Below are 15,049 nucleotides of genomic sequence, written 5' to 3'. Positions count from 1 at the left end.
GTGGTCTGGGGATTTTCCTGTGGAAATGAGCCTATGGCAGGAGCTGCTGCAGGGTAGCTGTGTTTCTGGGTACACCCTGGGCAGATGCCACCTGTGTGCACTGAAAAGGGGGATGCTGAGATGGGCCTTGTCCTTGGGGCCAGCATGGACTGTGGGGTGGACTGTGTAAGGCAGGGCTGGAAAGCTTTCACAGTGTTTTGCTCTGGTTAGGTGAAATGGTGCTATTGGAGGTGTCAGCCTGGCTCACGCTCTTACCTCACTGCTCTCCCCTCTTCCTTATCCTGCCAAGTTTTGACTGAGGCATAGACATGAGACAGTGAGAGCCATTGGTCTGCACCCATGCACGCCTATCCCCACTCTGCCACAAAGGAGGAACAGAAAAAGGTCTCTACAGATATCTGTCTTTAATCAAGATGTGTTTCAGGTATTAAAGAAGCTTTGTAGAGAGAATGTCGCAGTCCAAAAGTGTAAGCAGGATCCCGGGCCTTGGTCACTGACAGCTTGAAGGGAAAACAGGAAGAAAAGAGTTGAAGATGATGCCTCAGTCTCCAGAGCTGAACTCAAGCAAAGACTGTCCAGCATAACATGTTGATGGCAAGGCTGCCTTACCTTTCCCAGGGTGTACTCTGCTGGACCTGGAACCCCATCCTTGCCAGCAAGTTTGGTTCTAAGTCCCATTGTATACTTGGGAGCCCTGGTTTTGTAGACATCCAGATCCACCCTGTTAAATGCTGCAGGACCTGGTGACTGCAAGAGAAGCAATGAGGTTGGTGGGTAAAAGAGGCAGTGAGGATTCTTGCTTGGGTGCTCATGAGTACTGTGCTGCTTCTGGTCAGAGGAGCAGAGTGGGAGGTCTGGGGCCTTGGGAAGAGAGGGAGATTAGTGCCACTGTGCCAGTGAGCTGGATCGTGCCAAAGCTGCTGGTGTGGAAAAGTGAGGGACCATAGGTGTTGGTGTTACTGGTAATAGCAGAGCCAGAAGACTTGTGGCTTCTTGGGCTTTGCTGCAGGTGCAAGGAAGCATGTGCTATGTGGGGATATGGCAAGCACTGGGGCCTTTCTGCCCCAAGGAGAGCACCTGAGCTTCTGCTGCTGTAGTCAGAGATCAGAGAAGCACAGCTCACCCTTGCAAAGTCTTGAAAAGCGCTCTGGTATTGACTCTTCCCTTTCAGGGAGTAGCATGGTTCAGCACGGGTGTACGCTGTGTGGGGTCCCAGAATCCTGGGCAGGGTGTAGGTGGCAGGACCTGGAAATGGAATAGGAAGAGAGTGTGTAGGTCAGTCCTATGGAAAAGGTTGCAATGCCTGGGTGGAAGAGAGTCAGCCTGCCAAGCTGGCTGTGAGGAGCAGGAAGAGTATCCTGCCCCTCATCCCAATGCCTCTGGCTTCTTTTGCATGTGGTGTGCATTGGCTGTTTGAAGCTAGAACTGTTGGTTCTTCTGTGAGATGGAAGAATTTGGTGCTCTGGGACAGCAAGAAGCTTGTTGAGCACACATTATGTCTTGCTGCCTAGGCATTTTGCTAGGCCTGTTGAAGAAGCTGCAGATGCTCCCCAGAGGACACGCAGGCAGTAAGAGTGTCTGTTTCCCCAGGTTCTGTACCTGGCGTTTGGAAGCCTTTTATGTCCTTGGGTCGGGACTTCAGGCTGTTCGCCGGTGCAGTATGGTAGATGTGTTTGTTGGCAGGATCCGTGGTATAGTCACCTGCGACAGAGAAGAGGCAGAAGAGGAAGTGAAGCTTGGGACCTAACTTAAACCGAAGAGAAGAAGTAAGGAGGAGGTGCTCAGTCTTGTTTGTTTTCTGCCTGGGACTCTCTGAAGCCCATTCAGGGCTTGAGCAGAGAGTTTTGTGCCCAGGTGGCACAGGGCAACAGTAAGGCATGCTTGTCTGGCCTGAGAGGAGGACTGCAGAAATGCTACTCACTGGGTCCAGGGGTGACTTCTATCTTGGTCTTGGGACGTGAAGTCATTTGTGCTGATGGAGCTTCATGCTTCCCAGTTTTGGTGATGGATGGATGGATGTAGTAGCGAGGACCTGGTGAGCAGCTGTATTCGGCGGGACATTTGGTCCCTCTAAATGAGTACGCAGGGGCTCTGTCCCTGGTGGGATCGTGAGCTGCATGACCTGGGAAGACAAGCCTGTGAAAGGACCTGTGCCCGCAACTGTGTAGTAAAAGGAAGTTTCTAAGTGGAAGTAAGCGGTGTGCTGTGCCTCTTGCTGCCACTGCTTCCCTGTGATTGTTTGTTTACCTGTTGTCCCAGGGAGCCAGTACTTGGGACCTGGGGTAGTGAACTCTGCAAGGATTGGGCCTCGTCGGGTATGAGGTCTCCAATTGCCTACCCAGGGTCCCTCCATGCTGGTGGCTAGATAAACTAGAGGAAAAACAGGAGAGCTACCAAGGTCTTCCCTGACACAGCCCTGGTACGGAGCTTTCCTGTAGCCCAGAGCAGGAAGAGAGTGAAACTAGCATCACGGAGTAAATTGAAAAAAAGTGAAGAATAAGATCTGGAAGATGGAAGAGAAGGCGAAATGGAAGCAAAGCAGCAAGTTAGAAGCAAAGATGCAGCAAAAACTCCTGCTGTGCCTTCAGGCAGTAATTGTTGGCCAGGCCAATAGTGGAGAAACACAGTGCAGGCCTGGCAGGGAGGAAGCCTCTGGCACATATACGCATGAACTTGGTCAGCTGGAGTGTGGTGCTGACTGGGTGTGGTGCTTGCAGGGACACCAGCTCCTCCGTGACATCATAATCCATTGCTAGGTGGATCCATCTTCATTGACGTCCATCACCAGGTGATATCCCAAAGGGCCATTCTCACCCAGTGATGAGCAAAGCCCACTGCAATGCTGAGACCCCTGCAGCTGTTCGTGTTGCAGCGCTGCCATATTGCCTGTATGGCTCCTCTGGGGCTGGGCAGGGGGCTGCCATGGAACTGGCTCAGTCTGTTGTGGGGCAGCCCCAGTTTGTCCTCACACACCCCACATGTGCACAGACATCCAGCACAGCCCTTTCTAGTCCAGCAGTGCCTGAGCAAAGGGCTTTTTTCACCAAACAGGATGAAGGAAACTTATCCAGCAACAATTTGTTGTGAATTAGCAGAGACTTCTTTATTTCTGTGCCAGGAACATTGGAGATTACTCCTCCAAATTTATTCTTACTAGCAAACAAATTTCATCCATTTTATATGCCTTTTCTTCTGTGTCATGTTTACATAAGTTCTTTTACCTACAATGCACAATATGACCATTCTTAAATTTAACCTTTAAAATGATTTGTTTTACTAGTTATATAACTTCAATAATACTGCTACCCCAAGACAATCACTGGCTGTATCTATTTAGATCTACTGACTGGAATCCTTGATATTCAAATTATGATGGGGAGGGTAGGGGGTTTCCAAGCAGTCTAACTGGTGTGCATGAAAATTTCCATAGCTTCCAAAACAAGGCATAAAATATCTGCTAACTTCTTGGTAAGATTTCTCTGGTTGAATACTTCAAAAACAACACTCCTAACATTCCTATACCATATGCTTAATGATTTTCTACTTGTAATCATAACTAAAACTTTTTCTTATAACATCACTTTTTTATCACTGTATTTATAACAGGCTGAGTAGACTGAAGTGCTGGCTACAGAGCTGAGACAGGCTCCTGCCTTGGAGTACCTGTGAGAGCTGCCTGCTCCAGTTCCCATCCTGTTCCCTAGGAATCAGAAACGAATCCTTTTGTTATCACTAAATTGCCAGATAGGAGAAACAGCCTCCCTGGGGTGCAGGAGGGTGCCATCACTGGGCACAATCAAGCTGGCAGTTGGCTGGGTGCTGGCTAGTCTCTTCTAGGTTGCCTTTCCCACACGAAGGCTGGATGAGGTCACCTTCCCACCTGGGCTGTTGCAGGATCCTATGATGATTGCATTTTCAGACTGGGAATTACAGTCCTTTCTCCTCAGCTGTCAGTGGTCTGGGGATTTTCCTGTGGAAATGAGCCTATGGCAGGAGCTGCTGCAGGGTAGCTGTGTTTCTGGGTACACCCTGGGCAGATGCCACCTGTGTGCACTGAAAAGGGGGATGCTGAGATGGGCCTTGTCCTTGGGGCCAGCATGGACTGTGGGGTGGACTGTGTAAGGCAGGGCTGGAAAGCTTTCACAGTGTTTTGCTCTGGTTGGGTGAAATGGTGCTATTGGAGGTGTCAGCCTGGCTCATGCTCTTACCTCACTGCTCTCCCCCCTTCCTAATCCTGCCAAGTTTTGACTGAGGCATAGACATGAGACAGTGAGAGCCATTGGTCTGCACCCATGCACGCCTATCCCCACTCTGCCACAAAGGAGGAACAGAAAAAGGTCTCTACAGATATCTGTCTTTAATCAAGATGTGTTTCAGGTATTAAAGAAGCTTTGTAGAGAGAATGTCGCAGTCCAAAAGTGTAAGCAGGGTCCCGGGCCTTGATCACTGACAACTGGAGGGGAAAAACAGGAAGAAAAGAGTTGAAGATGATGCCTCAGTCTCCAGAGCTGAACTCAAGTGAAGACTGTCCAGTATAAAACGTCGGTGGCAAGGCTGCCTTACCTTTCCCAGGCTGTAGTCAGCTGGACCTGGAAACACACCCTTGCCAGCAAGTTTGGTTTTTAGACCCATTGTATACTTGGGAGCCCTGGTTTTGTAGATGTCCAGTTCCACCCTGTTAAATGCTGCAGGACCTGGTGACTGCAAGAGAAGCAATGAGGTTGGTGGGTAAAAGAGGCAGTGAGGATTCTTGCTTGGGTGCTCATGAGTACTGTGCTGCTTCTGGTCAGAGGAGCAGAGTGGGAGGTCTGGGGCCTTGGGAAGAGAGGGCTCCTTGGGATGAGAGGGAAATTTCTCAGAGGATTGGGGAGATTAGTGCCGCTAGTGCCAGTGAGCTGGATCGTGCCAAAGCTGCTGGTGTGGAAAAGTGAGGGACCGTAAGTGTTGGTGTTACTGGCAATAGCAGAGCCAGAAGACTTGTGGCTTCTTGGGCTTTGCTGCAGGTGCAAGGAAGCATGTGCTATGTGGGGATATGGCAAGCACTGGGGCCTTTCTGCCCCAAGGAGAGCACCTGAGCTTCTGCTGCTGTAGTCAGAGATCAGAGAAGCACAGCTCACCTTTGTCGCCTCTTGAAAAGCGCTCTGGTATTGACTCTTCCCCTTCATGGAGTAGCATGGTTCAGCACGGGTGTACACTGTGTGGGGTCCCAGAATCCTGGGCAGGGTGTAGGTGGCAGGACCTGGAAATGGAATAGGAAGAGAGTGTGTAGGTCAGTCCTATGGAAAAGGTTGCAATGCCTGGGTGGAAGAGAGTCAGCCTGCCAAGCTGGCTGTGAGGAGCAGGAAGAGTATCCTGCCCCTCATCCCAATGCCTCTGGCTTCTTTTGCATGTGTTGTGCATTGGCTGTATGAAGCTAGAACTGTTGGTTCTTCTGTGAGATGGAAGAATTTGGTGCTCTGGGACAGCAAGAAGCTTGTTGAGCACACATTATGTCTTGCTGCCTAGGCATTTTGCTAGGCCTGTTGAAGAAGCTGCAGATGCTCCCCAGAGGACACGCAGGCAGTAAGAGTGTCTGTTTCCCCAGGTTCTGTACCTGGTGTTCGGTAAGCTTTTAAGTCCTTGGGTCGGAACACCATTGTCTGCGCCGGTGCAGTATGGTAGATGTGTTTATTGGCAGGATCCGTGGTGTAGTCACCTGGGACAGAGAGAGGCAGAAGAGGAAGTGAAGCTTGGGACCTAACTTAAATCAAAGAGGAGAAGTAAGGAGGAGGTGCTCAGTCTTGTTTGTTTTCTGTCTGGGACTCTCTGAAGCCCATTCAGGGCTTGAGCAGAGAGTTTTGTGCCCAGGTGGCACAGGGCAACAGTAAGGCATGCTTGTCTGGCCTGGAAGGAGGACTGCAGAAATACTACTCACTGGGTCCAGGGGTGACCTCAGTCTTGGTCTTGGGACGTCCCATCATATGTGCAGATGGACCCACATACTTCCCAGTCTTGCTGATGGACGGATGGATGTAGTACCGAGGACCTGGTGAGCAGCTGTATTCGATGGGACATTTGGTCCCTCGAAATGAGTACGCAGGGGCTCTGTCCCTGGTGGGATCGTGAGCTGCATGACCTGGGAAGACAAGCCTGTGAAAGGACCTGTGCCCACAGCTGTGTAGTGAAAAGGAAGTTTCTAAGTGGAAGTAAGCGGTGTGCTGTGCCTCTTGCTGCCACTGCTTCCCTGTGATTGTTTACCTGTTGTCCCAGGAATCCAGTACTTGGGACCTGGGGTGTTGAACTCTGCAAGGACTGGACCCCTTCGGGGATGAGGTCTCCAACTGCCTACCCAGGGTCCCTGCATGCTGGTGGCTAGATAAACTACAGGAAAAACAGAAGTGCTACCAAGTTGCTTCCCTGACACAGCCCTGGTACGGAGCTTTCTTGTAGCCCAGAGTTGGAAGAGAGTGAAACTAGCATCACGGATGAAAGTGAAAGAAAGTGAAGATATGGAAGACGGAAGAGAAGGCGGAATGGAAGCAAAACAGCAAGTTAGAAGCAAAGATGCAGCAAATCTCCCTGCTGTGCCTTCATGCAGTAATTGTTGGCCAGGCCAGCAGCAGTGGAGAAGCGCAGCGCTGGCCTGGCAGGATGGTAGCCCCCAGCGTGTGTACACGCAAACTTGGTCAGCTGGAGTGTGGTGCTGACTGGGTGTGGTGCTTGCAGGGACACCAGCTCCTCCGTGACATCATAATCCATTGCTAGGTGGATCCATCTTCATTGACGTCCATCACCAGGTGATATCCCAAAGGGCCATTCTCACCCAGTGATGAGCAAAGCCCACTGCAATGCTGAGACCCCTGCAGCTGTTCGTGTTGCAGCGCTGCCATATTGCCTGTATGGCTCCTCTGGGGCTGGGCAGGGGGCTGCCATGGAACTGGCTCAGTCTGTTGTGGGGCAGCCCCAGTTTGTCCTCACACACCCCACATGTGCACAGACATCCAGCACAGCCCTTTCTAGTCCAGCAGTGCCTGGCACAGGGCTTTTATCAAATGAGCTCTATCTCCCTGAACTGCTGGCCACAGAGCTGAGAGAGCTGAACTGCTCAGAGCTGACAGAGGCTTCTGCTTCAAAGCATCTTTGAGAGCTGCCCACTCTAATTCTCACCCCATTCTCTAGAAACCCAAGGAGAATCCTTTTTATGTCACCACTTTGCCAGGGGGGAAAAGACAATCTCCAAGAAGTAAACATGCCCTGTCTCAAACTTGCACTTTTTTTGCTTCAGCCCTTCCATTAACTCCTGCTCTGGGGGGACCAGAGTGAGTAAACAGCCGACGTGGCTTAACTTCTGTCCAGTTTTAACAACTGGTTTTCAATTCTTATTTAGCAACAATGTAAGACTAGCCTTATTTGGGGGTGAATAAATGTTGAGAGTTAGCTGTAACTGCAACTTACTGTGCCTGCAGGCATTTACAATGGGATATCTGAAATGAGCCGGGGAGTTGATAGTGTCCAATGCTTGTGCTTTGTATCTTTTTATGCTTTTCCAAGGTCTCTGTGCTATTAGAGAGGAGAGAGAGAGCAAAGCTATCAGTAATCTCAGTTGTTCTTGCCTCTACATTTGAGGGCCCCCAGTGTCTGCATCAGTCCTCAGATGCTACAGATGTCTTCAAGCAGATTTCTCCCTTTAATTCCCACTTCTCCAGGTTGTTTTGGGAGTTCATGGTCACCAGGATTTTCAGTGTTGATGCTTCAGGAACACATGAACTCTTTCAAGGTTTCCCTGGGAGGGTTAAGGACAGAGTTAAGTTTCATTAATCTGATTTTGCCAGTAGTGGGTGAATGTCTATGCCTACAATATGTGTCCTCCTGCCAGGTTTTTCTGTCCCCAGATTTCATGACTCTTTGTTAGTATTACCAGTCATTACCCATGCCTTGTTTTAGTGACCCTTTAAGGTTTTCAGCCTCCAAGTTTTTATGGTTTGAGACCCTTATGGCTTTTCTTTCATTGCTGTGCTACATGGGCTGCGGTTAATATAGCACCAGTTAGGAAATACATTCTGAAGCATATAAATTGTGATTTAAATGGAGATGCTGTGGGTGAGGTAAAACAATGGAGTGGTGTAGCAGTTTAGGTTTGCCAATTTGAGTTTCCTGGCCAATGCACCAAATAATATAGTGGGTTAAGCACTGGCTGAAATCATCAGTGCACCTACTAGAATTATTTACTCATTTTTTCATGTGAGATATGAGTTAGGAAGAAAACAAAGCAGGCTCAAAACTTAAAAGGTATAAAGAAAACTTTATTAACAGAACTAAAAGAATAATAAGAATCATAATAAAACCTTCAGAACATTTTTCCTCTCCCTGCCTGAGTTCTTTCCCAAATGACAACATAGAGACAAAACCTGGGACTTTTAATCGGTTACCAACTCTACAATAGTCATTCATCAGTTCTTCTAGGGATAGGAGTTTTCTCTCACCATGCCATGGAGACTTCTCCACAAGAAACAGTTCTCTTGTGGCTTTTTAATTTTCACAAATAACAGCTGTATGGAAAATTTGCAATAGTGAAGTTCTTCCCATTTTCACAGCCTTCCCACCACTGCGTTAATGGGTCATGTCAACTTATGGGGTACTGTATTTAAGGATGAGCTGTTCAAAAGCAAAAATTCTCTTCATCTATCTCTCTGACCATCTTCATCTCTGGAAACAGAGGTCTTCTTCTTTCCCTGGAGGCAAGCACCCTGTTATCTCTTCAAGACCAGAAGCAAGAGAGATATTTCCCAGGCTTGCCCATCTTTAAAATGTGGATTTCACAGAGATAGACCCAGCATCTGAATGGTTCAATAGGTTGTCAATTCTCAGAGCTAGCCAGCTATTGGTTTTTGCTAAGCACAGAAGAAGCTCTTAGCAGCTCCTCGCAGAAAAATCATCTCTGTGGGTGGCTTCATCCCTCCTCACCAAATGTCAATTCATCCAAAACCAGCACAAGTGGCAAACCAGTTTAGAAGACATAAGTCCTTTAGCACAAGCTGATTTGTACAGTGAAGGGCACTTAAACTTCAAAGACACACACAGATAGAATTTTCTTCCATTGGTCAAGTACTCATGCAGTGGTAACCAGTTTTCGTAACACTTTCAGTCTTTGATACACTAAAAATATTGTATATGAACTTTCTCTCTTACCATAGGTGAAGCAGATATTGAGAAGACTGGCAAGAGTTAATACATTACCAATGCAGCTGGCTAATCACATTTCTTGTTGGATTATATTAGAAATGCCAGCATTAGTTGATGAGGCCTAACCAGTCTTGTTTTCTTGCTGGCATTCATCTGAATCTTTTGCATCCATTTTTTAACTCCTGCTTTCCTCTGTGTCCTGTATCAGTGCAAAGCTAGCAATTAAGTTTTGTTTAGATGATGCTTTGGAGCGTACTGATGTCAGCTCCTCCAGACTTGGGGCATTGTCTTCACTCTGGAAACTTAAAAAACAGCCATTCCAGTAAACAGCCTTCTTGGGTGATGGTATGTTAACTCTGAAGCCTACTGATAACAGCTACAGAGGAAAGCTTTGCAGTGGGTTGGAGGTGTTAAAGTTGGAGAATAATGATAACAGCCCCCCAGAAGCATCCCACAGAAGGGGCATTTACCCTGGAGCCTATTAATAGCAATCCCAAAAACCATCCCTTGTTCAGAACATTTAAAAAATGAGGGGACAGCCCTCAGCCAAAAGGTTGTTTCCCAAAGTTGCCATCTGCAGGCTCCAGAGCCTAGAATGAATGAAAACTAGAAGTTTATTCACATAGTCTGTGAATAGAGATAGGCAATGACTTGCAGAACAGGGTAATTTGCTGGTATTGAAACTGACAGTGGGCGTAACATACTTGGCACATTTTTAATATACTTAGCATATTTTATTTCAAACTTCTTAAAAGGATATACTGTAATTGATCTGTTTTTAGTGAGAATATGGAAGAATGTTGCTGGAAGCCTGTATCAATAGAAAAGGATGGCAGAATTAAAAGATGCCTATTAAAACTGATTAAACTCTTCAGTAGTAATTACCGTGTACGATATATTATCCACAAATAACTGGATACCTATACATTTTCACTGCATGTTACAAGATCTTTGGACAGTGCACTTTAGGAAGTAAAATAGTTGGCTTAATTAAAACAAAAAATAGTATAACAGATTTTACATGTATGCTTCAGACATAATTTCAGTGATGTGGAGGATCCCTGCTGTACCCACAGCTCCCAGAACAATACATGCTGGTGCAGTCAAATATCAAATGGTATGAGCTCTAGTGTATGCCACACTAGATGCCTTCTTTCAACAGATAAAAGGAAAAAAAAAAAAAGTTAAAAATGTCAGCAACTAAGTTTGATCTAGTCTCGTCTTTTGGTTTAAAAAGAGATGGAGGTTTAAATACCTATAAGTTTGAAGGCTTTCATATCTGTGCAGTTTCCATTCTGATTCAGTTAAGGATGGAATTTGAGTCTACCTCTCATCAGCAAGGTCATCTTAACAACTAATGAAAATGCTTAGATAAATTTGTCTGGTTTCTTTTTTTTCTGGTACTCCACTGCAGACCTTTTAACAGTAGCGCTCCAATGCTAAGAAATATTAGTCAAAAGTTTAATTGCATGGAAGTGGCAAGAACCCTCACCATGAGTGTTCTTTTGGTTCAGAGAACACAGACTAGACTTATTAGACTCCGTTGTACCTCTGTTTTTTAAAATAATGTTAAACATTTCCATTGACATCGATTCCACTAATGTGTTTGGTGTCAAGTGTGTAAATGGACTTAGAGGTCCTGAGGCTGTCTCTATAAGCCCTTCAAAACTGTAGAACTGCTGCTTCAGTCTAGGGACTCATACATGGAATTCTTGCTGGACCAAACAGTATGCCAGCTGCTTTTTGACATCAAAATGAAAAATAAAAGAGACATAAACTTCAAATCACTAATTACTTTTTTTCTTTTAGAGTGTATGATGATACCTATATGTTCATAGGAGAAATTAATTTGATTTACAGCTCTCATAATAAAATAAATGCCATGTATTTAATAAATCCAAAACAAACCTTTAAAACAAAAATTTGAGATTGCACAGGCATCAAAATCTATGGTATCACATAACTTATGGTTTATACAGTCAGGAACTGGCTTGTACAGCTCTAATCCTTCAAGGGAGATCAAGGTATATGTGGAATAAGTATGAAAACCAGCATGGGATGGGAGAATGTGTTCTATAGCAGGGCAGTGTTTCTGTGTTTTCTAGAGAAAGGTGTAACGGAGGCCCCTTCCTCTCAACCTTTTATTGAGCTGAACAGAGCTGCTCACTAAGGAATGTCATGCCAAGTACAGCTTGGCTCTAGTTTACCCCAGAGCAAGGGGACAACCCAAGGACAGATCAGGAGTCTCACTGTGCAGCATCTTTATCAGGGCTTATGGCTAGTTTATACCAAAGAAACCATTACATTTTTACATCAGTTAAAATGTTAACTTTAATTCTTCTGCTACCTTAGTGGAACAAAATATTTTTTTTTTATTTTCAGGTAAAACAACATAGGCTTGAAGTTAAGTCTGTGATAGGCAATTTGGGGTTTTTTTTAATAATCATAAATTTATTAATGAACTTTTCAAACAAAAAGCAGAATAGAATAGTATCTTATAGAGAATATTATCTAAGGAAAAAATTTATTTGCAAGGAGCGTATTACCTCCTAATTTTGGAATTTCTCTAAGATTAATGTCTTGGCTGTATTTCAAGAATCTGTCTATAGGTTGCATTCCTGAGCCTATCAGCCTTACAGATCGGTTAATAAAAGTCAATCAGTGATTGTTTAACTTGCCTGCTACTGCCTGAAGCAGAATTACAAAAGCCAAATGTGTTCAAAACTCCACCAGGAGTTTCTGTCATCTTAAAACTCCAAGTGTATGACCTCATGGCAACTAAAAAATAAATATTCCACAACAGCTTGAAGAAACTTGCAGTTACTATGCATTCATGTCAACAAAATAAGAAATCACGCTTGAGGAATAGCAATGTTTTCACTTTCTGCTCTTGGAGTAATTCATTTAGAAATGGAAACTAATTGCAAAAGCACCATGAATATGAAACAACTGACAAAGAGAAACTAACAAATGCAATTAATTAGAAAATAGTGATGTGATTGCTAAGTGAGAAGGTTTATAAGCAACATAGAATTGTCACGTGCATTAATCAGGTTTACTGCAGTTGCAATTAACTATTCAATACTAAGCTTCTTCACATATTCTGAATATCCTGACTGATTTACCATGAATTTCTATGTAGTCCTAACTTTGAACTTTCATTAGTGTTCTTTCTTCTGTATACTCAGCTAGGGTATATTTTGTTTCATGAAGATGACTTTCAAATGCACTAAAGTAATTTGTTAATGCAAATTGTTTTTCTTTCATGAAATCACACACAATTTTTGTTAAATGTGAGGTGAAACACACTAAGTAATTGCTATAGAAACAAATATGCAATCAACTTTCATTAATTTTTAAGTGAATTGGGGGTGTTATTCTTATAATGAAGCAGTATTATATCTTCTTAATCCATTGATCTAATTCGTAACTTAGACCTAAGAATTAGTGAGAATATTTTACTTGTGTAATGGGAATTGGAGCTAGCAAATAAAGTGATTTTTTTTAGTTCAATCAGGAATTTTAGTTCAACTGTTTTAGCAATAGTATTTTCATATGCAGTTTCTTTCAAAAATAATAGCATTCTAGAACAAATACATGTTCTAGAATCTTTAAGATTACATAAATACAGCTTTAAGATGTAAAAATTGGGAACAAATTCTGTCTCCTGGTTCCACAACCAGAAAGCTACATGCCGTTTACCTCTAAAGTCTAACAAAATTAGATGCTGACCATTTTACAGTAACTTTAGCAGTACAATTGTGAAAGACTGGGCAATAACACAATTCATCCAATTTGTACACAGTCTTCCTTCAAAGACCAAGCAGCTTTTGCAACTTGAAGGGTTTATGTGCCTAGCAATGGGGATGTGGCACCGTTGCAAAATTGTTTGGGAAATGCAGCAGTGGACTTGGCCAAGGAGGTGTATCTAGCCTTGGCCACTGGAGACCAGCAGTACTATCATCAGGAGAATATTAGGCACATTTTACAACATAATCTGAGATCAATTTCTTAAAACTACATCACATGCTGTTTCTATTTTTCAAAGTCCATGATGGATCATGGTCTTGAATTTAAAGGACATACATGTCAGAAGAGCTCAGGTTTTAGAAGAAGCATGGATCTGAACTTACATTAGAGAAATACTGAAGTCTGTGTTGCTTTTAATTAGCATGGATTATTTAATCTGTGGAAAGTTAGAGTTTAATATTAGAAAAGTGAGACTTGAAAACCCACACTCCTGTGAAATTCTGCAAAATGAAGAGTCAGATTTGGGCTTTAGTTTCTCATCATCGGTTTCTTGTTGATAGGCATAGTGATTTCCACAGTTGATGTGGACTTATTTATACACATAGCTTAATTTCAGAATGCATAGTTCAATGCAAAAGGAGATTAGAATATCAATCAGTATCAGTGCAGGGGTTTTTTGGGTTTCTTTAAAATATTTGGCTTGTTAGCAGTAGGATTTTTGAAAAAAAAAAAAAAATCCTTACAGTAAGCACCTTGGTAAGCAGAGCTTATAAAGGCTATCAAGAAATAGCCTTGCACTTCAACAGAAATATTTTCATTTGGTATCAGCAATCAGCCTAACTCCTCTGAAGGCCTCAGAATCAGTTCTGCTAGCTTTTCTCTTTCCTCTGGTTCATTCCTTAAGAATTTTGAAGGAGTATCACCCAAACTGGTGCTACTGGTTCATTTTCCCCTGAAGCTTTCAAAGGAAACTGTTGAAATAGATCGGGCCACGTGCAGTGTTGTTTTACACAGTTACCAGACTTGTACCATTAGAAAATGCGGTGCATTTATTTTAAAGCATCCTTTCCACTGCAGTTGTGTGGAACAATGATCTGCTGAATTTAATTCACAGATCAAAGAGGGAGGAAATTAACCAACACAGTAAATTGATTATTTCATGGGTGACATAACCAAGGCAATGATTTATCTTAATAAAGAGCAACATCCCTCTAGTCCTTAACTGAATTCCAGCCAATGCAATAATACTCAGTTGTTAATGACTTTGATGTTGATGTGGAAAAGTGAATGACTGTATAATCACTGAAATGAGACCTCATCACAGTTGGAAATGTTTAAGCCAAATCATTTTGGACTGTGAAAAGAGCCCTGAGTGGTATAGATTGGCTGGGTCCCAGATTTTCAGCCTTAACTAAACAGGGTCTGAAAACTTTATCATACTGCCATGCCTCAGGCTGGTCTGCAATTCTGACAGCCCCAGAGAATTAGTTTAATGTGTATGTGTGGACTCACTGCAGAAAAAGAATTCAGAATTTACAGAATGCCACGGCGGTACAGGAAACCCACCTCACGCAGGTAATGAGCTCAGACTTTGACTCCCAAGCAAATCCAATGGCCAAAACTGGAAAAGCGGGGCAAGCACGACATGCGGGTGGCGCTGAGCAGGCTCCAGGCCCGGGGCGCTGGCAGCTCCGGCGCTGAGGCGCGGGGAGTGTCGGGAGTGTCGGCGGTGGCAGCGCGGCCCGGGCAGAGCGCCCCTGGGCCGCCCTGCGCTGCCAGCCAAGGCACGGCCCGGCACAGGGGCTGCGGGGGATCGCGCCAGCGGCTGGGATCCACGGGGATCCACGCGGCTGGGATCCACGCGGCTGGGATCCATGGGGATCCACGCCGGGGAACGGGCCAGACAGCCGCAAAATGCTGGGATCGGCCCTAGGGGGAGCTGGGTGTGCCTGCCGCACAGCGCCAGCAATAAATACCTGCCTATCTGCAGCTGTCTTTGGGAGAAGGAGCAGAAGAAAGGAAACAGAAGCCAAATAGGAAAACTTGTACTGAGAGCTTATGTTTATATCCTACATCACTAAATATGGCTTAGGACGCTGAAATGCAGCATTAGTCATTTGTAGCAGCCTTCACCTCC

The 15,049-nt window shown here is 44.7% G+C and overlaps 2 protein-coding genes across 2 annotated transcripts in view; both read right to left on the bottom strand.

Moving 5' to 3' along the window:
* Nucleotides 1–404: 404 nt before the first annotated feature.
* On the bottom strand, nt 405–2,750 carry LOC131585106 (outer dense fiber protein 3-like). The gene is made up of 7 exons (XM_058850883.1): nt 2,666–2,750; nt 2,248–2,370; nt 1,922–2,122; nt 1,600–1,701; nt 1,124–1,245; nt 610–747; nt 405–500 (listed from the first exon to the last, which is right to left on the bottom strand). Exons 1-7 carry the CDS (start codon nt 2,748–2,750, stop codon nt 405–407), a joined length of 867 nt encoding a protein of 288 aa, XP_058706866.1.
* A 1,594-nt stretch (nt 2,751–4,344) lies between these two features.
* The window catches only part of LOC131585035 (outer dense fiber protein 3-like), a 103,159-nt gene continuing 92,454 nt past the window's right edge, over nt 4,345–15,049 (bottom strand). The window contains exons 6-10 of the mRNA XM_058850751.1: nt 5,915–6,115; nt 5,594–5,695; nt 5,118–5,239; nt 4,564–4,701; nt 4,345–4,453 (exon numbers count right to left, since the gene is read on the bottom strand). Of these exons, the coding sequence (XP_058706734.1) occupies nt 4,358–4,453; nt 4,564–4,701; nt 5,118–5,239; nt 5,594–5,695; nt 5,915–6,115 (659 nt within the window). The 3' untranslated portion in view covers nt 4,345–4,357. The remainder of the gene's footprint in view (nt 4,454–4,563; nt 4,702–5,117; nt 5,240–5,593; nt 5,696–5,914; nt 6,116–15,049) is intronic.

Source organism: Poecile atricapillus, chromosome 1, assembly GCF_030490865.1.
Source record: "Poecile atricapillus isolate bPoeAtr1 chromosome 1, bPoeAtr1.hap1, whole genome shotgun sequence".
NCBI classification, from domain to species: Eukaryota; Metazoa; Chordata; class Aves; order Passeriformes; family Paridae; genus Poecile; species Poecile atricapillus.
This window is presented reverse-complemented; position numbering and strand designations above follow the sequence as displayed.

Excerpts from the sequence above, each read along its gene's own strand:
- LOC131585106 (XM_058850883.1), bottom strand. The coding sequence starts at position 2,750 with ATGGATTATGATGTCACGGAGGAGCTGGTGTCCCTGCAAGCACCACAC. Across the intron at positions 2,371-2,665 it reads CCAGCTGACCAAGTTCATGC|TTTATCTAGCCACCAGCATG; the intron begins GTATATGTGCCA and ends TTTTTCCTCTAG. Across the intron at positions 1,246-1,599 it reads AAAAGGCTTCCAAACGCCAG|GTCCTGCCACCTACACCCTG; the intron begins GTACAGAACCTG and ends TTCCATTTCCAG.